Source organism: Zootoca vivipara, chromosome 1 (genome assembly GCF_963506605.1).
Source record: "Zootoca vivipara chromosome 1, rZooViv1.1, whole genome shotgun sequence".
NCBI lineage: Eukaryota > Metazoa > Chordata > Lepidosauria > Squamata > Lacertidae > Zootoca > Zootoca vivipara.
The window spans coordinates 14,288,471-14,315,456 of NC_083276.1; the positions used below are offsets into that span (position 1 = coordinate 14,288,471).

Here is a 26,986-nt window from a genome sequence, read left to right on the forward strand (position 1 = left end):
AGTACTCTTAAACTTAAGGAAGAATTGTCACAACAGCAGCATTGTTCCATTTCCAGTCTCTCCTGAATTAAAAGTTGCTGCTGCTGCTTCCTCCCCGATAAGCTAGCCTGTGCTGGCTGGAGTGAGAGAAAACAGATCACACAGCACATTGCTGCCATTTTACTTGCAGGCCAGCTCAGATAGTACTAAAGCAAGGATCTCTGTTATATAATCTTCACAGATGTTCCAAGGTTTCTGCTTCTGTTGAGTTTCCAACAGGAAACTGCTACTTAGGGTTGAGCATAAATTGATTAAAACGTGTTCTCCAATGTTTCTGGTTTCCAGTTGTTTTTCTGATAGAGGCTCGCTAAAGAGTGTCATGCAGTCCAGTGGTATAACCAAAGATGAGGATGTGCAGCGTGACTTGGACAACAGCTTGCAAATAGAGGCATACGAAAGGAGAATACGAAGGTTGGAGCAGGAGAAGCTGGAGCTGAGCAGGAAGTTGCAAGGTACGCCCTCTCACTTTCCTTTTATGTTGCTTTGTGATGGAGCAACAGAATGTTTTCCAGGTTGGACTAAACAAATTGTTTTGCTTTGTTCTTCCGGTTCAATTTAAAGAATCTACCCAGGCTGTTCAGTCCCTTCATGGTTCTGCTCGCATAACAGCAAACACAAACCGGGATAAAGAAATTAAAAAGCTAAATGAGGAAATTGAGCGCTTGAAAAACAAAATAGCAGGTATGTGTCTGGCATGTTTTAATAAGTTTTTCTCTATTTTTCAAAAAACAAAACAAAACAAAAAACCAAAGTAAGTCCAGTGGTAAAATGCTAATCATCATAGCAGCCTATTAGATGTGAGCCTCATTCTTTTTTACTTCTGGATATTTAGCTCAAATACCAAGATGGCTCAGTGTGTAAATGCATGAAATATTACATTATGATACAGCTTTGGAAAGTGTGGCAGGTGCAACCTTAAGCAGCATTTAGATTTTTGAACAAAAGCTTATCTTTCTTCTAAAGCTTCCTTTACTTGATAGCAGATTATTCCCACTGGGGAGCCAAGAATAAAAAGCAATTTGTTCGGCTTCACTTAGATAATTCTTTTGACTTCTATCCTTTCTATAAAAATCCCAGGATATCCTCTTCTAATATTTTCCCCCAGAAAGGGGCAAGCTTTGAACTTTGTACAAGTGCCATTCATTTGGAAAATTTTAAGATGCAGTGTACAATATATCGCTTATGATGTCTACATCAGCTATGAGGAAATGTGAGAAACTGGCTGTTTGATGTGGTCCTTCATCCATTCACCATTCTGAGAACCCTCAGTTTTATATGGTTATGCCTTTGTAACTGGTGACTCTCTTTTTGTTAGTTAGTTAGTTAGTTAGTTAGTTAGTTAGTTAGTTAGGTATCCACGGTATGCACCTGAAGTTTCTTTTTGTGAGACAGTAGGGTAACTAGAGCGGGGCAGTAGGAGAACCTGCTCCAGGTGCAACCTTAACAGGGACACAAAACAATCAAAGGTTATTGAATATATTCAACACCTTAAATTAATCTTAATTTATAAATAACGTTAAATTATAATTTACATATCATTTTGCTCAGAGGCTCAAGTCAGATCCACAGGCCAGGCTGATTGGCACCATTGTACAGGCAACTCCCCATTTATGCATGACCTCTTTGCGTACACACTCAGTGCTGGGAACCTGGAAGTGGAAGTTGGAAATGGGGAGCACTTCCTGTCTTGCGAGGAGACCCTCTCCAGAGCCTGTAGCCATTATCTTTGTTTGTTGAGCCAATCAGCTGACGGGCAGGGAAGCAACTGCTGCTGCTGTGCTGCCCCGCATATCAGCTGTTAGACAGGGAGGTTGAGCAGCTCAACAAAGCCCTTCCTGCCCCTCTGGCTCACGAGGAGACACTCCCCAGAGGCGGAAGAAATGGCGGCATACAATACTGAATCTCCTATGAAGTGGCTGCTTTTGAGTGGATAGGCTACATTGCAGTATTAGAAACCAAGGGGTGGCTGTTGCTAACAAGTAAACACTCACCAGACTTGTAGTCTTGTTTCTCTCTCTCTCTCTCTCTCTCTCTCTCTCTCTCTCTCTCTCTCTCTCTCTCTCTCTCCCCCCCCCCCCCCACGTAGAGGTATTTCCCATGAGGTACCTTTCAACTTTGGAAAAATAAAACTTTTTTTTGCTGGTTTATAGTTAGCTGTGTTGAAGTAGCCATAGTTGTAAATTTGGGTGAAAATCAGATGGATGGAATTTGAGGGATCAACCGTTTTCTGAACTGGGGGTAGGGGAAGGGCTGACATTTTCCCACAGCTATCCACAGACAACAAACCTGCAAGTTTTGTCCACAGAACCAGCACCACTGTAATCTTCTATTTTACTTCGAGTATTCAAGATCCAATTTTTCTTTAAAAAAGAAAAGAAAGGACCGCAGTAATATCATGTAACCTGCTTATATCTGCTCATAGGCAGCAGCTAAAATTGGGGAAGGAAAGATAACTGTTTCCAAAGGGGCAATCCGGTGGGGCTTCTGCTTCTGCCAAAACTGTCCACCCTCTTATACTCGAGAAAATGAATTGTACTTTGAGTTTCTGACGCATTATTTTATATACCCACTCCTGCTTTTTTCCTTTAAGGTTTCTAGTCCTATTGTGCTAGCATGGAAACTTGAAAATAAGTCAGCAATGAAACGTCTCTTTGGTGGTAGGGAGGTTAAGGCTAAGTCGGACTAGAGTAGGCAGGGAGCTGTGATTACATTGCCTGAACTAGTTTCTTGTTCCTTTAAATGACCTGTACTGCTTATCTGACCCTAACCTTAATGTTTGCCCTTCCTCTTCTTTGCCCTTCCCTCTTCTCTAGCTCTGCATGCACAAATGGGTTTTGAACGTGTGTGTCTCTTAAAAGCTACTTAAAAGTCATGTGACAAGCTGCTTTCAAAAGCTATGGGACTTTCAAGCGCAATTTGAGATATGATGGGGACTGTTGTTCAAGCAAAGCCACAGTGGTCTTATCTAAAATAGCTTTTTGGATCTCATTCCTTGAAAACATGAGTATTGAAAGCAGGTTCAGTATTGTTGAAAGAAGCAGATGGCAAAAATGCTTATGTTGCATAATTTATTCTGCCTTCAGAACTTGGAATTCTTTGGTACTGGGACTGAGGTAGAATTTGGATTGTATTTGTATTTGTCGACACCGTGTACGTTGAGCTGTGGATGGGACTTGGGGTTTTGCCAGTGTGTGTTATGTTAGAGAGAAGAATGACTGAGTTCGCTCTGAACTACCCAGTGTAAATTGTTCTTGGCAGAGAAGAATGCAGAACTGCTGCATATGCCAACTGAGCAAAAACGCTATGGAATAATTTTCCCTTTTAAAATTTATAGACTCAAATAGGCTAGAGCGGCAACTGGAAGATGCGGTGACGCTGCGGCAGGAACATGAAGACTCCACCCACAAGTTAAGAGGACTTGAAAAGCAGTGCAGGATATTTAGGCAAGAGAAAGAGGATCTCCATAAGGTATGAAGTATAGAAAATTCTTCAGTCCAAAGAAATGGGTGTTGACTAGGGAATGCAAGTATAAAAGTGGTATTGCTAGCAATGTGGAACATTATGTGGAACTCTCACTATAGAGAGTTGTTGTTTGTCATACTTGTATCCTGTCCTTCTTTCATGGAGCTCTGGACAGCATACATGCAATTGTCCCATTTTACCACTGCATCAACTTTGTAGTATAAACAAAAAATAAAAAAACAAATTCCTCCCAGTAGCACCTTCTCTAAGGTGCTACTGGAAGGAATTTTTTTATTTTTTGTTTTGACTACGTCAGACCAACACGGCTACCTACCTGTAATTTGTAGTATAAGCTAGGCTCAGTATGTCCATGCTACCAAGCTTCATGGGAACAATCAGAAGCCAAATCCACTTCTCCTCATCCATTTGACCACATGTGCTGTAGTATGGACATGGGGGAAAGCAGCCTTTACACCAGATTTGAGCATTGGTCTCTCTAGATCAGTCTTGTCTTCAGTGACTGACAGCTCCTCTCCCAGTTGGACTCCCAAGCCCTACCTGAAGATGCTGCGGATTGGATCTGGAAACATCTGCCACTGAGCTATAGCCCTCCCCCAAAACTGTTGGGCAGGGGCACAAGTTAAACTTGTTCGGGGGGAAAACCAGTTACCAACTGCTCCTCGGGAAGGGCCCCGCCATTGCAAATAGGGTACTTAGTGCAGTTGCTGTAGGTGTATAGTTATAGGGACTGCTGGCTGCACACCAACAATGCAGCGAATGCATGCATCCAGCTCATACCATTGTTTTCTTCCCACGTGAATCTCAGTATTACGTTTGGATTCAGTGAGCATTTATTTGAATGTGTACCTCACACAAAGACATCACATGATACTTTGTGCTTGCTTACTCTTGGTTTCACATCAGCAAAACCCGCATTGGATAATACACCGTAATGCAAAAAAACTGAACCACCTCTGGGTCCTTAAAAGATGGCAAGGATGTGATGTGTCAAAAAAGCACTGGAAGAAAATTAAGAAACAAAAAAGAACTTAGGTTATGGAATTCCTCTCCATCCAGGATTCCTTTTATTGAATTATGTGGGAAGATTTGGTGGTATGAAAACATAAAGCATTAGTTTCTTAGATGTTAACTGCAGCAAGAATATTGTTTGCCAAGTCATGGAGATCAGCTAACACACATCCATTCTTTAATGGATGGAGAAACTTTGGGAATTTGCTGCTGTGTCCAAATTAACCCACAATCTCAGATTTAGACAACAAAAACAAAGGCATGATAGGTTTCAAATGAGAAGGAATACTTTTGCTGAATACAGCAAAAATAAATGGTAGTGGTAGTGGTCAAGTGTAATGCCCAAGTATCCAAATAGTGTTAGATGAAATTAGTTATTTTGTTTCTTTAGCAGGACAAAATTATTTTCTTCATAATACTAGCGTTCTGGTTTTGTTTAGGTTTGAAATATAGTCAAACTTGCAGCTTGCACACATTTAACTTGTGTGATTGTAGTATTATGCGCTTGGCAGCTGTCCAACTGCAATCACAGAAATTAAACACACATAAATTGAAGCTCTCCACCTTGCGTGGGGAGGAGGGGGCAAGACCCATTCGACACACAAGCTTCTGGGAAGGTAAGGATGCTTGTGTGGGGGCTGTTCCGGCTATATGTGATTTGGGCTGTACACACAATCTCCAGAACATAAGCCCTGTGCAAGTTGTGAGTTGACTTTATTATAATGGAATATAAATGTTGATATGTTGTATATGTAAATGAATAACTTAAAGAAAAGGATTATAGAGGGGAAAAGATGAGAAAATGGCTTCATAGGGCAGAATTTCTAAGCACTTTTGAGGGATTGACCAGTAGCACTTTTTCCACTGAGAATGTCCCTGAGAACTGTGATAGGTTATTGTGTCAGTATCAGTCCCATTCTGTCCCTATTATGCACAGTGTTTAATAATAATAATAATAAAGCACACATCGTTTAGGGTTTGTTTTTTTTAAGGCAAAATAAAATAAAATGGAGCCATATAAAAGAGAGCAGCATTCCTCCCACCCCAGACATACACTGCAAAGGCTAGAGGCAACACAAGAAAACTAAAGGGCTGATGGAAGTAGGCTGTGTATAAGGGCTCCCCAAGCTATTCACAGCCCCTTTTCCCTTTGAGGGAGGGTGGAGTTGCTAAAGCGCTGCTCAGGTTTCTGGTGTCCTCTCTAGAGAAAAAGGGTAATCACTAGCAGTAATCAGCTCTTGTTCCCTGTGGTGTTTAACCCTTTTGTGTCCTTTGGCTCGTGGGAGTGACCGTCCTTCTGCCAGGGATTTCAAGAGAAGCTTAAGCACCAGCTTATAACCTCCTTTTGCCCCTGGGACTGGCTCTGATCCCCACCACATGCAAGTGAACACCGCAAAGCAGAAGCACACACAGGGATAAAAGAATTTATCCTATTTATTTTTTCTTTCTTTTTAGAAGGTTGAGTACGATTGAGGAAAGGGAGGAGTAGGGAAGAAGGGAAATGGAGAAAAGGAGAACAGAAAGAAGCAGAGATGACAAAAGAGGAAGAGAAGTAATGGGATGATGCTGGGAAGAGTGGTTCAAGAGATATGATGAGAGACAGAAGAGGAAAGGGCGGATGTATGAAAGAAGGGGAGGGAGAATAGAGGAAGGTGGGAGGATGGAAGCATACAATACATTGGGATATCAAGGTGATGATATACAAATACTACTGCTTATATACTGCCAAAATGCCTGTCATTATTTTGAGAGCAGGGATGGGGAGAGGTAGGGATGAGGACGTATATTGTCAAAATGTGATTTTGCAATAAGATTTAACTTCATGCTCAAGAGTGTTGATCTCTGAACACTTGTTTGGACCTTTCTTTTCACCAGCAACTCATTGAAGCGTCTGAAAGATTAAAGGCACAGTCCAAAGAACTAAAGGATGCCCATCAACAAAGAAAGCTAGCAATGCAGGAATTCTCAGAGCTGAACGAGAGGATGGCGGACTTGCGCTCCCACAAGCAGAAACTATCTCGACAGCTCCGTGACAAAGAGGAAGAAGTGGAAGTGATCATGCAGAAAATTGACTCCATGAGACAGGAAATCCGTAAATCTGAGAAAGCGAGAAAAGAGGTAGCTCGGCAGGGTACTTGAGGATAATGGATTTCAGCTGCTATTTTAGCTTGAAATAGTTACTGTGGCTGGGTTCCACACATACAAGCAGCTGGTTTATTTCTTCATGCAGTCCTTCCACACCCCCTCTGCCCTGTGGGGTTGTGTGGAGAGACATAATGTGTGAGCCAGCTATTCCATGGATTCACTTTGCTAAAACTCCTGCTATATCACAGTAGCACGTTCTGGACCATAATTTGAGCTTCCTGTTTTTCATCTCCCTCTCCCTCCTTCCCTTCGTCTGTCTGTAAAGGAGAGAAAGCAAGCAATGAAAGAACCAGAAGCACTAACTTTTTTCTGTAAATTATTATGTTTATAGTTAAATGCTGCAGTCATTCTTTCCTTATACTGAAGTTTCCTAGCTACCCAGATCTGTCTTGTTGATCTTGGATTCCATGTTTCCCTTTTTAAAGTAACTGGCTCCTAGCCGGCTACAAAATATAGTGCATCCATGAGATGGTTAAGGCATGAGGATGCGTCATAAAGACACACGTGTGTGTGTGTGTGTGTGTGTGTGTGTGTGTGTTCCTTGGAAGTTTCTGAAAGTTGGTAGGATTGGGAATATATCATCTTCCAAAACTGTTTTTATCTTCTACTCCTCTTCTTCTGTGACCCTTGTCATCTAGATTGTAAACCTCAAGATGAGCATATGTCTCCCTTTCTGTTTTTTTGTAGCTGCTCTAGTCATAAAAATAATAAGGGTTAAGCTATAGCAGTTTCAATAACCAGGCCTGTTTTCCTTTTTATAGCTAGAAGCCCAACTTGATGATGCAGCAGCAGAGGCATCAAAAGAGCGTAAGCTTCGAGAGCACAGTGAGAGTTTCTCTAAGCAGCTTGAAAGTGAACTGGAGACCCTAAAGGTGACATTATTTGAAAAGCGTCTAAGCCATATAAGAACAGCTTCACTTGACAAGGGGTAGTAATCCAGATCTCCAGGGCGTCCCATGACAGTTCCAACTTACTCATTTCCGAAAAACAGCTTGCCAGAATGCACAAGGCCCGAGATTTGGTTCTTCAGCATATATTGGGCATTCCAACAAGATATTTTTGGATCTAGGCAGGATAGGTAGTAATCCTCCCTGTCTCACAATTTTAATTTGAGAAGCAACCATTGACATTGACACATTTCTCATGCCCATCACAGGTTGACTACTTTATTTTGTTCTTTTATTGGTAGACCTTTAGATTGCCATACAGGTTATGGGTTTTTCTTGGGAAGTTTGGAGTAGTGCAGGAAAAACCCTCACATAGCACATGTGTACCAGCTCAGAATTAGCCTCTTACACAGCCCAGACAAGATTTATTTGCTGTATCCTCTTACACGGTCGCCCCACTCCCCAAAAAACCTAAATCTGTACCACAGTGAATAGATTTGCTTAGGTGTTTCAGGCCCTCAGGCCCAGGAGTGCAGCGCAAAAGACAATATGTTAATTAAAATAGTAATTAAAGGGGGGGAAACGCCATTTAAAAGTTGGCTTTCACAATATGTTCAGATTGGGACTCCTGCAAATGGCTGGTGCTGGGAAAAATACTTTCAGTAAATGGGGAACACCTAACAAGAATGATGCCCAAATAGTGGTCTGTAATTCTTCAGGATGCAAATAATGTATGTTCGTGTGTGCTTCATGGTTCTAAAGAAAGTGGAAAGTCAGCATGATTATGAGACTAGAGTAAAACCTTTCTCCTTTGACATGCTAGTTTTCTACATGAAGGCAAAATGAATGAAGTATGCAGTTCCCTCCCCTGCAGTCTGATGTGGACTGTTTTCTGCATGTTTTAGTCTGCTCTCAGTTCATGGCTTTCAGAGAGATTATGATGAAGCAAATGAGATCTCTAAGCTATGCAGAGAACAAATAAATATGCATGCGTTTATACCTCATGGTATTAAGGAGATGAAAAGTGTTTTATGTCACTGTGAACAAAACTAAAGTCTCTTAATATTGAATGTACTGTATTGTGGTATTGTCTGTTTGGCTTTTTTCTGCTCTTGTGCAGATAAAGCAGGGAGGTCGTGCTGCTGGCGTGGCCATGCATGAGCATCAGCAGGAACTGGCCAAAATGAAGTCAGAGCTTGAGAAGAAAATCTTGTTTTACGAAGAGGAGCTGGTCAGGCGAGAAGCATCCCATGTCTTGGAAGTAAAAAATGTGAAAAAGGAGGTGCATGACTTAGAAAGCCATCAGCTAGCACTGCAGAAAGAGATCATGATGTTAAAAGATAAATTGGATAAGGCCAAACGGGAGAAGTAAGTTCTGTGTACAACTGCTTTCTTGGAAACATCCTTCCCCCCCCCCAATGTCACTATAAATAATGTGGCATCCAAAAACTAAATAAGATTTATGTACTCAACTCCATAAAAGGCAGCAACAGTTTCTTTGTTCTGTGAAATGGCATTTACATGATACTATTTCACGCTTGTAGGCACAGTGAGATGGAGGAAACAGTGGGAACTATGAAAGAGAAATATGAGCGAGAGAGAACCATGCTCTTTGAAGATAACAAGAAAATAACAACTGAAAATGAGAAGGTAAATTGTCATAACCTGTGCCCACGTGGCTTCCTCCAGATGCTATGGACTTCAGTTCCCATTAGCCCCAGCATGCATGGCAAATGGTAAGGGGTGATGGGATTTGTAGTTCAACAACAACTGGGGGGGCACGTTGGCTACCCCAAGATATCTTATGTTTTATTTCTATATATTTCAAATACCATTTTAAGAGTTCCCTGCCCTGCTCCTAATTCAAGAGAGGCTACAAATAATTTTTAAATAATACAGTGGTTTTAATTGTGTGTGAAAGTCTGACTATTCCATGTCGAATGTGAAAATCTGTGTGTTTAATCTCTGTTATCAAAACTGAAGAAACCTTCAGTGCTGCTTATACATGTAGTTTGCCACTTAACTGGGTTGGCTTAATTTGACTGTTTGGAAAACAAAATGTTGCAGGAGGTTTTACACATTTGCTGCAGGAGGCTGAAAGTTACATTAAATTACAGTTATGAAAACTTCTAACTTTCTCATTGCAGCTTTGTTCCTTTGTGGATAAACTAACATCACAAAACAGGCAGCTAGAAGATGAACTTCAGGATTTGGCGGCAAAGAAGGAATCTGTTGCCCACTGGGAAGCTCAGATTGCAGAAATTATTCAGTGGTATGTGCATTTTGAGGATCCTTTGAAAAATAAATTAGTGCTGTATTAGCAGAAGGAAGGCTCCCATAGAACAGAAATGTGTCATCTTGTAGATGATACATTTCAGAAATCACACCCTGCCACAAATATTGATTGATACATACTGGCTGCCTCGTTTTTATTACCATTACAGGAACTTTATTAACCTTCTATGTCAACTGATTTCACCAAAGTGAGAATGTCTAGGTCATGCATTAAAAATTAATTTGTATTAAATGAAAAGGTTGCAGCCTGGCTGTTCATCAGTTCTTTGTTTCCGTTCTTCTTCTTTCTTTCTTTTAAAAAAAAGACAACCTTAAGAGTCCTGTGCTAGACTTATAAATGAGACAGTGTATATCCTTCAAAGATTTTTTTAAAAAATTCACATCATAACACAGACACAGCCTTTTCCAAAAGGAGTTTATAATGCTCCTAACAACCACATAGGCACAATCTCAACACACACTGTGAAGAAAAAAATGACATTTTCCGTAAGGGTAGGGCAGTCTTATCTGATGGAAAGAGCTCTTTCTGTTGAGTCACAAAGAATCATAGAATTGTAGAGTTGGAAGGGACCATGAGGGTCATCTAGTCCATCCCCTGCGATGCAGGAATCTTTTCCCCAGTGTGGGGCTCGAACCCACGTCCCTGAGATAGTCTCATGCTCTACTGAGTCTCATGCTCTACCAACTGAGCTATCAAGTGGACTAAGAATATCAAAGAAAACGGTTTCTCCCTTTGCTCCCAGACTAGCACTGCCTGTTAAGCAGCAATATCTCAGTTAGGCTCTTTCGTGGTTCTTGCAAATTGTTATTTTATTATTGCTTTGGGCTGTTTACAAGTTCTTAATACATTCCGTGAACTAAAGGGGAAGCTCATCCCCTTTGCAGTGCTCTTCACATGACCCTGCCTGTCCCATCAAGAGTAGCTCTCATCAAACAAGGTTGGCCCACTCTTAGTACCTCAGAGATGGGAATTCACAGGCCATCACAAACTCCAAATTTCCCCTGGCAATAAACTTTACTGCTTAAGTATTGGCAGAATGCAATTATCTCCACAGCACGAGTGTTACAATAGGTCTACCCCTAGGATGGTTGTAGGGAAAACTACCCTGGCTGTGTCTGCTGACTTTAATCCTGAACATTTTCATGCAATAAAAACAACATTTTATGGCTTAAACACTGGGACTGGTGATAATATGTTATTGAATGCGTGTGTGTGCCTGTGTCCTTTATCGATATAAAGGAGTGACTCTTTATGATTGTGCACTAGGGTGAGTGATGAGAAAGATGCCCGTGGCTATCTTCAAGCTTTAGCTTCTAAGATGACAGAAGAACTTGAATCTTTAAGAAGCTCCAGTCTGGGATCAAGAACATTGGTAAGCATGAATAACTTAATTGGTTAACTGGAAAGCTTTACAATTTGAGGTCCCTCCAATTTTGTATATCTTCAATGAATCTAGAATGTTGTTGTGCAACCTGCCTTTGATATTGCTCCCCTACCCCATCCTGACTTCATGCAAATCCAGAATTGTGATGCTGCACTATAGATCCTCCCACAGCGCTTGCATGATGACATTCTTATATTTTTGTTATATATAGAGAAAAGGCAGACCATTCCTCCCCCAAAGCCTCCCTCCCGCATTCTCCATAAGAACATAAAAATTGCTTTGCTGGATCAGGCCAGTAGTCCTCAACAGCCAGCCTACTAGCAGCTATAGCCCTTTCCTTTTGATATTCCACCAACAGCTGCTATTCAGTGTCATGTTACGTGGAGCCATCCTGACTAGTAGTCATTGATAGACTCACCTAAAAGCCAGCTGAGCTAGTGGTAGTCAGCACATCTTGTGTCTCCAAGTTCCACAAATGACTCATATACTGTGTGAAGAACTGCTTCCTTTTTTCTGCACAGAATTTCCTGTCAATAAGTTTAATTGGTACTGTACTGCTGGGGGGGGGGGCATTTCTCTTACTGATTTCCCAATGCCATACATAATTCTATAAATATCTATCATGTTCCCCTTCTCCAGGTAATGTCGTTTTAAACTAACCTCCCTACAAATGTTTTAGCCTTTCTTCATAGCAAAGGTGCCCCAGCCTCCTGATAGTTCTAGATGTTATTTTATGTACTTTTTCCTGTGCTACAATGGGTATTTCCTTGGGTATTTTTTTGAAAATTACTGGGCTATTCTTCTATCTGTGTTTCACTGTATTTACTTATTTAATGCAACCCAATTTGGGCTACCTTTTTGAAGGAAGAGGAGTGTACAAAGTTTGAATCAATGAAAATGAAGAACCACATCATTCAGTGAATTTTAGAAGGCAGGAATGGGATGGTATCTAGCATGGCAGCCCTGCTTAGAGAAGTTCCAAATGAGGATAGAGCGTTGCCCCTGGCAATCAATAGCTGAAGGAAGCAGCCCTTCTCAGGAAATAGATTGGCTTAAACAGCTGGTGCCTTTGCCCATTCCCATCTCCCTTCTCAACATGCTGGTTGTTACAGCTGAATTAGCCCTAGGGAGAGGAATTGTTTCTCCTATTGGAAGCCAGGGGAAGGGTGAGTCCCAGAGCTAGTTTCCTTTCTCGTACAGTCTTTGGACAGTGTCATTGTTTACTGCCTCAGTTGCTCTTTAGAGACTCTAGTGTAACAGTCTAATCTGTATAAAAACATTAGAATATGAAAGAAAATGTCAAATGTAAAGCTAAAATGGGAAAATGGTGATTTTATCTGTTTACAACGGATAGCAGATAGTTCCACAGTGAAATGAATTTTGGCAAATCATCAATCCAATAATTGCCTCTTTGAAGCACCTTTGAAGCAAGTTTTTAAACTTTTCCTTGGCTTTATTTGTTTCTGTATTTACATCCATCCTACCAGGCCACCAGGGGCCCTCAAGGGCAATATTTTGCTTAATTCATTCTCTGGGGATTTTTTGGTCAGCTTTTTGCTCTCTGCTTGGTTTGTGTTTCAGCTACATTTTCCAGCTGCATTCTACCCCCACCTCCCCAATTTTCAAGTTGGAATGCATTACAAATCTTGTTCTTCCCTGAATGCCGTCTTCCTTTTAAGATCTCATCTCCCCTCCACCCCTACCTCGCTAACGATGATGAATACAACTGAAGCTTTTTAATCGCTTTTAATATTTAAACACATGTGATAAATTCTTTAGCAGTATTAACCATTGCTTTTTGCAATAGGACCCACTCTGGAAAGTGAGACGTAGTCAGAAGTTGGATATGTCAGCAAGGCTGGAGCTGCAATCTGCTCTCGATGCCGAAATACGTGCCAAACAGCTGGTCCAGGAAGAGTTAAGGAAGGTTAAAGATGCCAACTTGTCCTTTGAAAGGTAATGTTTCAGATCACTCTTTAATTTTGCTTTTCTAATATAAAATATGGCATTCATGTAATTCTTTATGTAATTGACTTTTTGATGCAGATTTCTGAAAGTACATGTATGTGACAGGGAGTCTAGCAGCCCAAAGCCTTTGCCTTGCATTACAGTGTAAGCATAGCGGCCTAGATTAGCCTTTGACCAGCCTGGTGCCCTCCAGGTGTTTTGGACTACCAGCCTCTGTCAGCCACAGCTAGCACAGTTTTTGCTAGGGGTGAGTTGTAGTCCAAAAAGTCTAGAAGGCAAGAGGTTGGGGAAGATTGACCTAGATCCAAAGAACAATGCAGCTAGTTCCTTCCTTCCCAAGGGGAAAACGAGGAACTCTTTCAAACTGGAGGAAGCTTTGAAAAGCAGTTTGGGATTTGCCATTGGGGTTGTCGCTCTCAAAAACAACAGTAAAAAGCCCTTTGGTGAATTTGCGTAACTTTTTGTATCCTGGCTAATGCCCTTAAGTCTGTTTAGAAAGCAAACTGTTAAGTTGTGGGTTCCTCCTCCTCCTCTCCCTGCTTTTCTTGCAACACCTTCTTAAGCTTTAACAATAGGGATGTCAACCATTTTGAAACCAGGGGTTGAAATGGGCAAGCATTAGTCATGGTTAACATTTGTATGGTTATAACGCTTAGCCCATGGTTTTTGACTATTAGCATAAGGGCAGAGAGGAAGAATTGCACACAACATAAGCTGGGGGAAAGAAGCATGTAATTCTATGGCCTGCTTTTCATTTCTCAGTTGTAAGTCATGATGGGTGGATGGAGCACAGAACCCATCCAGTCATATTTTCTACCCGCCTCCCCAATACACCTTTCACCTCCCCACACCTCCGCACCATTTCCCATATCACTTCCATCAGCACCTGCACCACAATGGCTGCTTCTCTTTCAAGGGAAGAAGTAGCCCTGTTCCTAATTTCCTGTGTAGGAGGAAGAATTGGGATTGTGAGAGACGGAGGAAAAAGGTGACCAAGCAAGCAGTCATTTCCTTCCTCATAAGACCCTAGGTCAAATTCCAGCCAGGAAGCCAAGGCATTCTAGCCAAGAGCTCTTGCATTGACTTTTGTCATAGTGCATGCGGGAGGGGAGTGGGGGCTGTTGGATAGCCTGTCGTTGTTTTCAGCAAGCCCTGGGGCATCTCTGCTCCCTGTTAGAGACTTGCAGCATGTCTGTTGCTTCCTCCAGCCAGCCAGCATGTGCAGGATTATGGGTCACGAAAGTGTCATGTTGTTAGGAAGTGTCACGATTTTGGCAACCTTTTTTGAAGCTGATTTTGTACATCTGACACGTGGCTTCTCTTTCTGAAACTGGGCAGTGTAGCAACCTAGAGCTTGAGCAAATCCACATCCATTGGAGCCCCCCCCCCCCAGGGCAAAGAAAAGTGTTTTGCTTTATTATGTTCCAAATGTTTCAAGGTTTCCATTTCACCATTTAGCAAACTAAAGGAATCTGAAACAAAAAATCGGGAACTCTTGGAAGAAGTTGAAGCTTTAAAGAAGAAGCTGGAAGAGAAATACAGGACGGATGCAGGTAATGTAGACACTAAATCCTGTTGAGACCCTTGTCTCGCTGTAGAATGTACAGTAGATATGACTGTTCTGTCACTAGATTCAGGTAGGTAGCCGTGATGGTCTGATGCAGTCTAAATAAATAAATAAAAATTTAAAAAATGGTCCAGTAGCACCTTAGAGACCAACTAAGTTTTTTTCTGGGTATAAGCTTTCGTGTGCATGCATACTTCTTCAGATACTCTGTCACTGTACAGCTCCCTGGTACTCTGGGGACCCAGAAGCAATGAAAAAGGCCAGATGACAACTAGAAGACAGGTGGCAGAAATAGCTTCGAGGTCAACCAAGCACTGGTTATAATCATTCTTACCTGGTGTGGCTGTGAGGACAGCAAACATACATTGTGCCTCCATGGCATCCTCAAATAGTCTTCCAGTGGAACTATACAGGGTGGCCTAACAGTTGTCCATGGAGGAATCAACACTGGATCCCTCAGAGGTCTGTTGTGCATGGCACTTTGAGGATAAAAGTCACTCACCTTGATGTCATGACTATGACAGTTCCTAGTGAGGCCTCCAATACAACATCTTCCCCTGTTTTGTGTGGTCAGTTTCAGATTACGAGGCCTCAAACTGCTTGCAGTTACGTATCCAACTAAGTGCCCTCTCAATCACTGTCCTTCATGACTAATCAAATCAAGACAGCAGGGTATGACTGGTTGGGTCTGGAGGTGATTTACATGCCTTTACACAAACGAGTGGACTCCACTGCCCTTAAAGAGGCCATTCCTTAAAAAAAGGTCACCCGAATACAAGCAGTTTGTGACAGCTTTCCACTAGTTGAAAATGCCCTGTTTGGGGGAAGGCGATCAAGATTCAGACATTCTTGTAAGATACGCATTATCTAGACCCATTCCAGACAAGGTTCAGCCAGGCCTGGCTTTGGAGTAGGCTTCTAGCAAACGTCAGGTGGGCACCTACAGTATTGGCATTAAAGCACCTGCTTAAAACTCAACTTTTCACCCAGGCTTTCCCAGAGGGGTGATCCAGCTATGCCGATGGTTTGCTCTGAAGTACTAATTTGTGATGCATTTTGTAGTTGTTTTAGGAATATAATTTTATTTAATACTGTTCCACCCCCATGATGATAGTTGCAAATTAAAAAAAATAATTTAAAACAGCAGGATGATGGCTAATTAATTGTGCTTTCTTTTTCCAGGTCTCAAACTTTCAGACTTCCAGGATTCTATTTTTGAATACTTCAATACATCACCTCTTGCTCATGATCTAACTTTCAGAGTGAGTATTGGCACCATTAAACCTTTGCCTAACGCAGTGCACACGAAACATAGTGAGTTGGGATGTTACAAAGGAGCGTGGAGCAAGAAGGATAGCCAGATCTATACTGATAAATGACATAAAGTTATGAGTGAGAAGTGAGGTAACTCTGTTTTTCTGATGGTACCATCAGAATTGCAAAAAAATGAGTCCAAAGGAGGTCCAGAAGGAGGAATTGAGGAGTAGAATGGCAAATGCAGTTCAACATTAGCAAGTGTAAAGTTAAGCACATGGAGGAGAAAACTCCTAATTTTGCATAGATGCCAATGGGATCTGAGCTAGTATTGATGCTAGGAGTATAGCATCTAGATCAAGGGAAGTAATAGTACCACTGTATTCTGTTCTGGTCAGACCTCACCTGGAGTATTGTGTCCAGTTCTGGGCACCACAGTTCAAGAAGAATACTGATAAGCTGGAACGTGTCCAGAAGAGGGCAACCAAAATGGTCAAAGGCCTGGAAACGATGCCTTATGAGGAACGGCTTAGGGAGCTGGGTATGTTTAGCCTGGAGAAGAGAAGGTTAAGGGGTGATATGATAACCATGTTCAAATATATAAAAGGATGTCATATAGAGGAGGGAGAACGGTTGTTTTCTGCTGCTCCAGAGAAGCGGACACGGAGCAACGGATTCAAACTACAAGAAAGAAAATTCCACCTAAACATTAGGAAGAACTTCCTGACAGTAAGAGCTGTTCGGCAGTGGAATTTGCTGCCAAGGAGTGTGGTGGAGTCTCCTTCTTTGGAGGTCTTTAAGCAGAGGCTTGACAGCCATCTGTCAGGAATGCTTTGATGGTGTTTCCTGCTTGGCAGGGGGTTGGACTGGATGGCCCTTGTGGTCTCTTCCAACTCTATGATTCTATGATTCTATGACTTCAGGTCTTAGTGGATAGTTTAGTGAAGATGTCAAAGCACCCATGAAGAAAGTAAATTCCATGTTAGGGAAAGGATTGAAAATAAAACTGCCCGTGTCATAATTCCATTTCATCAATCAATGGTGTGACTGCACTTGAAATACCGTTAACAGTTCCGGTTGTCTCACCTTGTAAAGGATATTGCTAGACCTGGAGAAGGTTGAGAAGAGTGCAGCCACGATGACCAAGGGCCTGGTGTAACTCCAAGGAGTTACATTTGGGCCTTTTTAGTTTAGGGGGGAAAGGCAAGTAAGACATCATAACAGTGTATGCAACCAAGTGGATACCGAACCTAACGGTCAGGGGTACCTTGCAGTATTAATTTTGTTGTTGTTGTCTAGTCGTTTAGTCGTGTCCGACTCTTCGTGACCTATAACGTGCTTATTTAGCCTCTGTTCCCCTCCCTTGAGCTGTCTATTAAACCCACCTCCCATTAAGGCTAAACAAAGGGAGAGCCCACCTGTGCCCATTTTTCGGGCCTCTCATATCTGTATTCCATCTCTCTCTCTCTCTCTCTCTCTCTCTCTCTCTCTCTCTCTCTCTCTCTCTCTCTCTCTCTGTGTGTGTGTGTGTGTGTGTGTGTGTGTGTGTGTTTCATCCCATACAGCAGGAGTAGTTAACCTGTGCCCTCTGGGTGTTGTTAGACTACAACACCCATCAGTCCCAGCAACCTTGGGAATGGGCCAGATATGATAGCAGTTGTATTCTAACAGCATCTGGAGGGCCACATGTTCCTCAGCTCCATTCATTTATTTCTCTCTCCGTTGGAAAAGGGATACATGACGGTGTTACTAAAAGACGGATGGGTTATAGAAAAATAAAATCACAAGAGCATCCCCGAAGCTATGCTACTCCACTAAATTATCCAGCAGACCAAGCAGACTGCAAAACCTGTCAGTTACAGCTTGCCTGACAGGAAAAATAGGCCCTTTCTTCAGCTTTTAGGTGATGTGACTGAAGATTAGTAGCTAGACACGGGAAAATATATAAATATTCTGTTCTTGATAAATTCACCTATTTAAACTAATGAGTTCTGTGTTTGTCAGACACACATACTTGAGCACAGTTTGCATTCAGTGTCCTTATCTATACTTAATGGGTTGCGTATTTGTTTTATTGCATGGAAATTCATCTCTTGATTGAAATGGGATTGGAATGACCGTCACAAACAGATAAAAGAATGTTAACAATTGCCTTGCTTGATCAGACCAAGCGATCAAATAATTCATCAGTTGCAAGCCAAATGCTTAGAGAAGGTCACAAGATATAATAGCAATATAATAAATGCAGTGTACAGTCATATTACAAATTCAGCACATTCATATTCACGATGAAAAAGGAAATCTTAATGAAAGTATTTTTTATTCTCTACCACTCTGCATGTTTTATAGAACAAACTCCCAAGTCAGTAGAAATCAAGAGTGCTTAACCTGACATGACTAATTCTGTATGCCACTTTGCTTTCCTCGGGGGATGTATGACTTACTTGCAGGTGCCTAGTCATCTGCATCTGGAATTTCATAAAGCCCAGAGAGGATACGTGTCACAACCCAGCTCAGATAAAAACCTGTATGGAGTTTGGGTCTACGATTTCACATGCGATCACAATTATATCTATTCTTGCGACTTCCTGGCTTTCCTTATTTCCATTTCAAACTGCATGTTGGTTGCCAGGGAAAAGATAAATTGGCTGCAAGTCTTTGTAGAAAGGCTGCTTGTATCTCACAGAAAGTGGGCGCTGGTTTGTTGCTCTTGCAGAAGGATGTGCTGTGTGCTGCTCTCCACCCACTCTGCAGCCTCTTTGAAAACAAACTAGAATGCAAACACAAGTTGTGCCAAACCTTAGCTGAAACAAAATGAAAAAAATTCCTTCCAGTAGCACCTTAGAGACCAACTAAGTTTGTTATTGGTATGAGCTTTTGTGTGTGTGCATACTTCTTCAGATACAGAAGTCACCAGACCTTATATATAATGAGAGGGTGGGGAGGGTATTACTCAGAAGGGTGGTCGGAATGGGTGATTGCCCTTCAGCTCTCTATATTGGACAAACAGGCCAAACCCTACACCAAAGGATAAATGGACATAAATCTGACATCAGGAATCACAAGACAGAAAAACCAGTAGGAGAACACTTCAATCTCCCAGGACATTCTATACAAGATCTCAAAGTAGCTGTCATATTGCAAAAGAATTTCAAAAATAGACTGGAAAGAGAAGTTGCTGAATTGCAACTTATTACCAAACTTACAACCATGGAGAGACCTGGTCTGAATAGAGACATTGGAGTCTTATCTCATTATACATGATAAAGCTATTTTTTCGCCATCTCACCCCTTGCTTTTTCCTGTAAGACCAATTGCAGTCGTTAACAGTCGTTGAGAGGTTACCACACCTATCAGCCAATCACCCATTCCCACCACCCTTCTGAGTAATACCCCTCCCCACCCACTCACTATATATAAGGGTCTGGTGACTTCTGTTTCAGTGTATCTGAAGTGTGCATGCACACGAAAGCTCATACCAGTAACAAACTTAGTTGGTCTCTAAGGTGCTACTGGAAGGATTTTTTTTATTTTGTTTGACTACAGCAGACCAACACAGCTACCTACCTGTAACCAAACCTTAGCTGGGAAGTAGAAAGATCTTTACTATATTAGATCTAAAAGCCCTTTATAGTGAGATGTTGAATTTTTTATGAAGATCAAATATCTGCCTTCATTATATACATCTGCAGGCAATGTTTATTATTGTATGTTGCACTTACTCTTGAGTTCCTTACCTCATTTGACCTCGCAATAGCAGCTGAGGCAGATCAGTATATTCCAGTATTACAGATGGGAAAAGGAGGCTGAGTGCTAGGAGCTTCCCCAAAGCCACTCACTGAGTCAGAGCTGCTGTTTTCTCTCGCAACATTTTGTTGGTTGTATTCGATAGCAAACACTATTCAGATGTATTATGAGGAATATTTAATATTGGTAATGCACAGTTTGGGAATATCAGGAAAATGTTGCCTTTGCAGTCTGCAAACTTTGCCAACTACTAACTTACCTAGTTAGTTTGCTAATAACCCCTCTGATGGTTTGTTGCTGGGTAAAAAGTGATCAATTTTATCCTCTCATATCTATTACAACAAGGACAATGTTTCTTCCTCGTCTTCATCTTCTCTGCTAGCCTTTTGGGAAGAAGTAAGTTCATGCTGATGGCTTTACCTCCCTAATCTGTAACCTGTATGTGTAAAATTGCCATCCTAAACTAGTGACCTTTTTTTTTTAGTTTCCTTTATACGTGCTTCTTAAATTATACTGAAGATTAACCAACTAAATAGAAATAGTGTCATTTCCTAAGAGTTCTCTTGTAAATTGCTCATTTAAAGTTGCTGTGTCAATTACAATGTATATTAAAGGTGCTTTATGCCTTTTAAAGCAATTTATATTATGGACAGCAGAATAGTGACAGGGCCAAAACTTTTCCTGTTTCCATTGAAACTTGCTATAAGATGAACAGCACATGGACTCTACTGTAGCATACCTATTTTCTAAGACCTTTCTTTCTCTAACAGCATCTTATTAAATACTATTATTATTAAAGACTAGCTCTGTTATGTAAGATTTCAGAGCTCCAAAGTGCGGAATTTCATTTTGGTAACAATATTAGCATTTTTTAAAGGCCCATTATTTAAGATTCAAAAAATGATTCTTCTAAATACACCTTAGCTCTGCACCTACTAATAGCTATATTTTCCCATTTAAAATTTGAATGAAATTTTGTGTGTGTTACATCTTCTAGCTGCTGAACAGTGTTTTGTTTTTGTTTTTGTTAAGTGAATTACCTAACCCAGTTCTAAATCTTAAATGAGTAAGCCATATAGTTCAGCAAAATAAGGGTTATTTTTATAACATTTTATTTCCTTTATTTAGATGCAACATAATAGTACATTTCTGCATTTTCCTCCTAAGTCTTTGGTTTTGTTCTCCCCTCCCCACCAGAAATTTCATCTTTTAACATTTTGTTTTAAAATACAGAAATCATTAGTGTACCATCTCCATATCTAATGGTCATTAAAGAGCCTTTAACAATAATGAACAAAGTAGCTACAGTACTGTGTAAATCTTATTTTATGGTGATTGGGTGGGTGCATACACACACATACAGAGAGACAAAAACACAGTGTAATCACACACCTACTGTATGGAGGTAAGTCCTTGCCAGGCAGATCTGATTTTGTCTGTTCCTACAGTCAGTTAGAAGTAACCTTCAAAGGTCTTTGAAGGCCATGTATAATACTTTACCGGTACCTTAATCTCAGAATGAACTGATAACTTCACAATTTTGGGGTTTTCAGCATTAGCCAACTCCACTTATATAATATAGCTGTGGCCTTTTTTGGTGGAGGGTTTCCTTTTAGAGTGTAGGCGTTAACTAGTTTGACATTACAGAGCTCAGCAGAATGTTCTACACAAAGCATTTTCTGAGCAGACAGGCTCTTGTGCCCCAGGTGAACTTGATTTTGTTCTGCTACTCAGGGATCCGTTGCTGGAAGCTAACTTCCTTTACTCTCTCCTCTCCTCCAATCCACTCTGCAGACAAATTCCGTTAGTGAGCAGGAGGCGCAGGGTTCTAAAGCAGAGGTCTCGCCATCGACATCTGTTGTGAGTGCAGAGCAGCAGCAGCAGCAAGAAGTAAGCCGCCGTTGTTTCATTAATCCAGATTAAAGCATTTTGGGGAGCCCTAAATTTATAAATGTATGTTTACAGCCATCAGTCTGCAAGAAAACGTTTTCTTTCCTCGCAGCTTCTTTCTGTGTTGACTTGCGCCAGTGTTTAAATGTACATGCTTTGTGAGATCCCTTTTGTTTTGCTCCCCTTTCCCTGGGTCCCTGTGTATCGCTGAGCTCCATCTTCTTCCTTGTTTACCTTCTGCTGCTTGCTAGAGTGCAGGCTTTCCTATGAGTCTTTCTGATCTGCAAACCTGCTTCTAGTAAATTTGGAACAGTGCTGCGTTTTGTGGTATCGGCTCTTACTCACCTTCAAAAAAGATACTCGAGTTGTTGCCAAACCAAATGCATATTGGATCCTGGAAGTCTTTAATTGCTCAACTGTAGTTTTTTGCAATTCAGGAACCAAATCGGCTTCAGAGGATGCCTGCTGCTCCTTCCCCCACCATTCAGTCCATTTCTCTAGCTGTACCAAAGGTAGGGGGCACTTGTTGACTTGTTTTGCTTAGAACTTTTTTTTTCGTGGGGGGTGTAGATATGAAAAGGATTGTATCCCATACATAAGCCATCTGTATGTTAATTTTGTCTGAGTTCGTCATTTTCATCTGTTAGGATTATTTTAAATTGGTCCTGCATGGCTTGTTACAAAGCCTTATGGAACCCATTTGCCAGGTGTAGCAGCCCAACAGGTCTGCTGTCTCCTTGGGACTGTAAAAACAATGGGGTTGTTAAGCACACAGCAAGCCAGTATGGTGCAGATCAGCTGGGTATGATTTTGTAGGCTGCAAGTTGTGCAGGCTTGTGATTAAACACTGCTGTGTGTTGTGTCCTTAGTCATTGCTTTAGTTTTGTTGGGGTGCCGGAGTAGATTTCCTTTAGGTTGCAGGTCTGGTCTGCTTGGTCTACATATAGTTAAAATTTGCCACGATGCAAAATTTTATTCAATGCTAATCCACCACAATATATTTTCTGTGTTCATTTTAAAATTGTTACACACCCGTCACCATGAAGCGTGGGTAGCAAATATGCACACACACACACACCGGAGAGAGAGCTTTCAGTGCTGAAAAACCATGGAAAGAACCAACTTCAACACAGTGGATCATTGTACACATAATACTAAACAAAACCAAGGCTTAGTAAAAAATATTGATCACTTCACTCCTGTCCTGGTCCTGCTGCTTCCACTCTACCCAGAGCTTCCCTTAGGGCTTTCCACAGACATCTGGACTAGATGGGCATTTAGCTTGACCTAGCAGTATTCTTACCACGTTCTTAGCTAAGTCATGGTATGGCATAGAGTTGCATCTGAACATGGGCTTGTGGCTTGCCTCCCTTAGACAAACCATGAGCAATAAGTCACCTTGGCTGAAATCTAGAACAAGTCAAAGCAACCAGTGGCCTAGGTTCGGATGTAGCACTAACCCAAGCCACGTATATAAGGGCAAACTTCTCTGCCCTCATATAGGTGGTGAGATCATCTCCCGGTGGCAGAGCAAGGGAGTCCCAGTCTCAGAACTGTGTCGTCCACTGCTTCCACCATGCAGCTAAGTGTAGGAATGAAAATGGTGTGATTTGTCTAGAGAGCATATTTTTTAGCATTACTTCCTACAAGCGTTGTGGTTAACAAGGGAGAATTTGAACTGCTAGATCTCTACATATTTTGTAAGTTGCATTGAATATTATTTCAAAAAGATGCCCAATTAATAATAATAATAATTTCAGTACACAGTTCAGGAGTAATGGTTTCTGTTGAAATTCCATTTCAAGTAAATGAAGGCGTAACCAGGGCCACCTCTTCAAATCATGGTCCACTGAAGTGGGAACTTCTGCCACTGATACAATTTTACAATTACTTGTCATTTTATTAACCTTTTGAAAATGTTATTTACCCTGAATTTATATTCCAGCCTAAAGCTCATCAACTCAGTATCAAATCCTTTTCAAGCCCCACACAGTGCAGCCACTGCACCTCCCTCATGGTGGGATTGATTAGACAGGGCTACGCTTGTGATGGTAAGTTGGCTTAAGTCTTCTAAGTACTCAGAGACCTAACAGCATAATGTTTACATCTTCATTGCAGCAAGACAGTTACCTGGAGGAAATGGTTATATGCCTCATTAAAGCAAAAGGCTGGGTGATGTAAAATAGAAGTTAAAAGCGATTGCAAAGGAGCTGAATGTGATTGTCATTTGCGCCATTTGAAGGGTCAGCTGTAGAAACGAGTTACTGTATTTTTTCACTCCATAAGACACACCTGACCATAAGACGCACTTAAGTTTTTAGAGAAGGAAAACAAGAAAAAAATATTCTGAATAAATGCCGCTGGCTTGTCCCTCCCCCCGCCCCTCTGCCGCTGTCAGCGGTGGCGGCGGCGGGGGGAGCAGCCTGCTTTCGGGCTGCTTGCCCCTCCCCCGCCCCTCTGCTGTTGTCTGCGGCGGCAGCGGAGGGGGGAGCAGCCCAATTCCTGGCTGCTCATCCCTCCGCCACCGCTGGGAGCCATGACTTCGGCAGCAGAGGCATCCCTCCGCTCGAGGGATCCCGCTGCCATCCAGTGTCTTCGCTCCATAAGACGCGCAGACATTTTCCCTTCATTTTTAAGGAGGGGGGGGGGAGTAGGTCTTATGGAGCGAAAGTTACGGTATTTATGTTACTAATGTGAGCCCATAAAATTTTCAGGAAGAGTTAAGAGAGGATTGCAGGGGTTCCAATTCCATTTCGACCCATAGAGTTGAAGCTGTGTTACCAATCACATGTGTCAGCTGTTTTAATCGGAAAGCCTCATGATAGCAATACACTGTACTTGTATGATGCTGTGCTCCTTATTTTTAACTGAACTTTAGGTTTTATTGTGTAACAGCAAAGAACTTTGACAAGTTCACCTTTTCTTTCTTAGTGTGTTCATTTGCATGCCATGTTTCCTGCAAGGACAGCGCACCACAAGTCTGCCCTATACCTCCAGAGCAAGCCAAGAGACCCCTTGGGGTAGATGTTCAAAGAGGCATAGGAACAGCCTACAAAGGCTACGTCAAGGTAGGAAAATTATACAGGAGCAGAAGCAGGGAGAGAATTATGATTCTAACAGTAGTGTTAATTGAACCCCACCTATCTTTAAAAACACTACTGTGTTTTTACCCCAAAATCAGTAGTTTGATTGGCATAGGTTATTAGGTACAAACTCAATTAATTCATTCAGTGCCGTATTAAATAATAACCTTCAAGCTTGGAAGTGTACAATAAAAGCACAGTATATTGTGTAATAATTTCTTCACTGCATTTTGCTCAGGTGGGGTATAAAACCTGAAAGGAGAGCTTTGTTTATTTGACCTGCACTTCAGGTCATAGATATATAATACATTTTATTCTTTACTGCTTTAGAAAGACATCACCTTTCTTTCAGGTTTCATACCCCACTTCAGCAAAATGTAGAGATTAGAAAAACGGATTTGGTTTAGTTAAACAGGAAGCAAGGGTACTGAAAGAACACGGTGTACCAAATTCATCTGTGTATATTGGTTCCTGTTGTATCTCCTGATGGTTTTGGTATGCTTTTGGTTCCTATTGCATCTCCTAAAAAACATACTGTAATTGTGGTGTGGTCTATGAACTCGTGAGGCCCACCCGGCATCAAAGCTAGATGGAAAGTTGCACATGTAAATAGCTTTGTCACTTAACTAAGCAGCAGGCTAGGGTAAAAAATAGCTGTTGCTTTTGAGAGACGCGCAAGTATATATGAAAAAAGAATCTGTGTGTGTTTGATATCACATAAGATGGGGCATTAGAATTCCAAGCTGAAAAGTCCCAACTGAAAATACAAACTTTATGCAGAAGCTAAAGGGAAGAAAACAAAATGCTTGCTTTGTGTCATTTTAGTGTACTGCTTCTTTACAGCAGCAGTAGCTGGAAGGCATTTGATAATCTTAGTATATTACAAAAATATTTTTCCTTTGGCGTACGGCTTAGTATCTTCTGCACTAGTATCTGACATGCTAGAAGGGGCAAACTGCATAAGAGGATCTTCCCTAGAATTGTGCCAAAAACCCATTCTCTCTCCATCCATCCATCTTCCCAAATTATGATAAAGCCCCTGAGGCTTTGTTTACAATTCATAGTAATCCCCTTAGTGCTAATCTTTATACTAGTGAGCACAGCAGGTGATTTGATAAAAAGTTCTGGAAACTGGCAGCTGGATTGCCACAGACTGAAAGTTGAGAAAGAATTCTGGGAAAGGTGATAGAGGTTTGTTTCTAGCTAAATTTTAAATGGGAGAGCTAAATGTTCTCATCATCTTATGCTCTCTTTGATATTTTCCAGTTGCAAGGCTGAAGTGCACACATCCTGAAGTTAATTTTTTAAAAGGGGAATGTTTTGTAAAAGAGGAATGTTTAGAAAAATCTGTCTTCCCTGGAGTTTCTTTACGTATATTTCCAGACACACTAGCATTTCTATGCTTGAATTCACATATGACTATGCATGCAGTTTGGTTTCTTATAGCTCCATGATCCATAGCACTCCAGAGTTCATCATGGAAGTCATAAGTCCTTCAATAAGCACATCAGGTTTATAGCATAATTCTCAATACATTTGCACATGCATCTAAGCTCATGGAACTCATATTCTGTACAAGAAATTGTAGCACTATAATAAAAAATTACAGCACCAAAAATTGTAGCACTAAAAATCAGAGTCAAATGTAGCATGGAAATGTGCTCAAGGGTCCTGCTTCTACTTTATCTGCTAAGATGTGAATGGTGTATGTGCACCTTTGTTTATTTACAGGTTCCAAAGCCAACAGGAGTTAAGAAAGGATGGCAGCGGGCCTATGCAGTTGTCTGTGACTGTAAACTATTCCTCTATGATGTACCTGAGGGGAAATCCACCCAGCCGGGAGTGGTTGCAAGTCAAGTCCTAGATCTCAGGTTTGTATTGGTGTAGGCATTTTTGGTGATAAACCCCATTTCCCCCCCATTTGCATGGTAAATTTATGCTGGATTTTTTTGGGATACAATTAAAGCAATCAGAAATTGGCATACAACTCCTTAATCTTCATCAAAATAGTGTACTGTGCTTTGTTATTTCAGGGAACTTTTTGACAAAAGGACTATGTTGGTCTGCAAAATGACGTTAGAGTGAGCCTTGCATTTGCACATGTTGTTGCTGTGTTTGTCTGTTCCCTCTCCTCCTCTCCCTGCTAAAATCTAATGGTTTCCCTTGTTGCTATAACTAGCTTATCTGTACCCAAGGTCTGCCTGAACTGCTCAACCAAGAATTAACACCAGTTCA

General features: G+C 41.3%; 1 protein-coding gene across 4 annotated transcripts in view; it reads left to right on the top strand.

Moving 5' to 3' along the window:
- The window catches only part of CDC42BPB (CDC42 binding protein kinase beta), a 98,882-nt gene that overhangs the window by 52,420 nt on the left and 19,476 nt on the right, over positions 1 to 26,986 (top strand). For 2 of the 4 annotated variants that reach the window (XM_035105453.2, XM_035105462.2), the window contains exons 10-27: positions 325 to 491; positions 601 to 720; positions 3,374 to 3,507; positions 6,406 to 6,648; positions 7,437 to 7,547; positions 8,683 to 8,930; positions 9,107 to 9,212; positions 9,710 to 9,834; positions 11,125 to 11,230; positions 13,050 to 13,198; positions 14,669 to 14,763; positions 15,960 to 16,039; positions 20,124 to 20,174; positions 21,573 to 21,668; positions 22,106 to 22,180; positions 23,614 to 23,719; positions 24,600 to 24,736; positions 26,483 to 26,622. In XM_035105453.2, the coding sequence (XP_034961344.2) occupies positions 325 to 491; positions 601 to 720; positions 3,374 to 3,507; positions 6,406 to 6,648; positions 7,437 to 7,547; positions 8,683 to 8,930; positions 9,107 to 9,212; positions 9,710 to 9,834; positions 11,125 to 11,230; positions 13,050 to 13,198; positions 14,669 to 14,763; positions 15,960 to 16,039; positions 20,124 to 20,174; positions 21,573 to 21,668; positions 22,106 to 22,180; positions 23,614 to 23,719; positions 24,600 to 24,736; positions 26,483 to 26,622 (2,289 nt within the window). The remainder of the gene's footprint in view (positions 1 to 324; positions 492 to 600; positions 721 to 3,373; positions 3,508 to 6,405; positions 6,649 to 7,436; positions 7,548 to 8,682; positions 8,931 to 9,106; positions 9,213 to 9,709; positions 9,835 to 11,124; positions 11,231 to 13,049; positions 13,199 to 14,668; positions 14,764 to 15,959; positions 16,040 to 20,123; positions 20,175 to 21,572; positions 21,669 to 22,105; positions 22,181 to 23,613; positions 23,720 to 24,599; positions 24,737 to 26,482; positions 26,623 to 26,986) is intronic. The other 2 variants (XM_035105471.2, XM_035105480.2) reach the window with 1 other exon arrangement.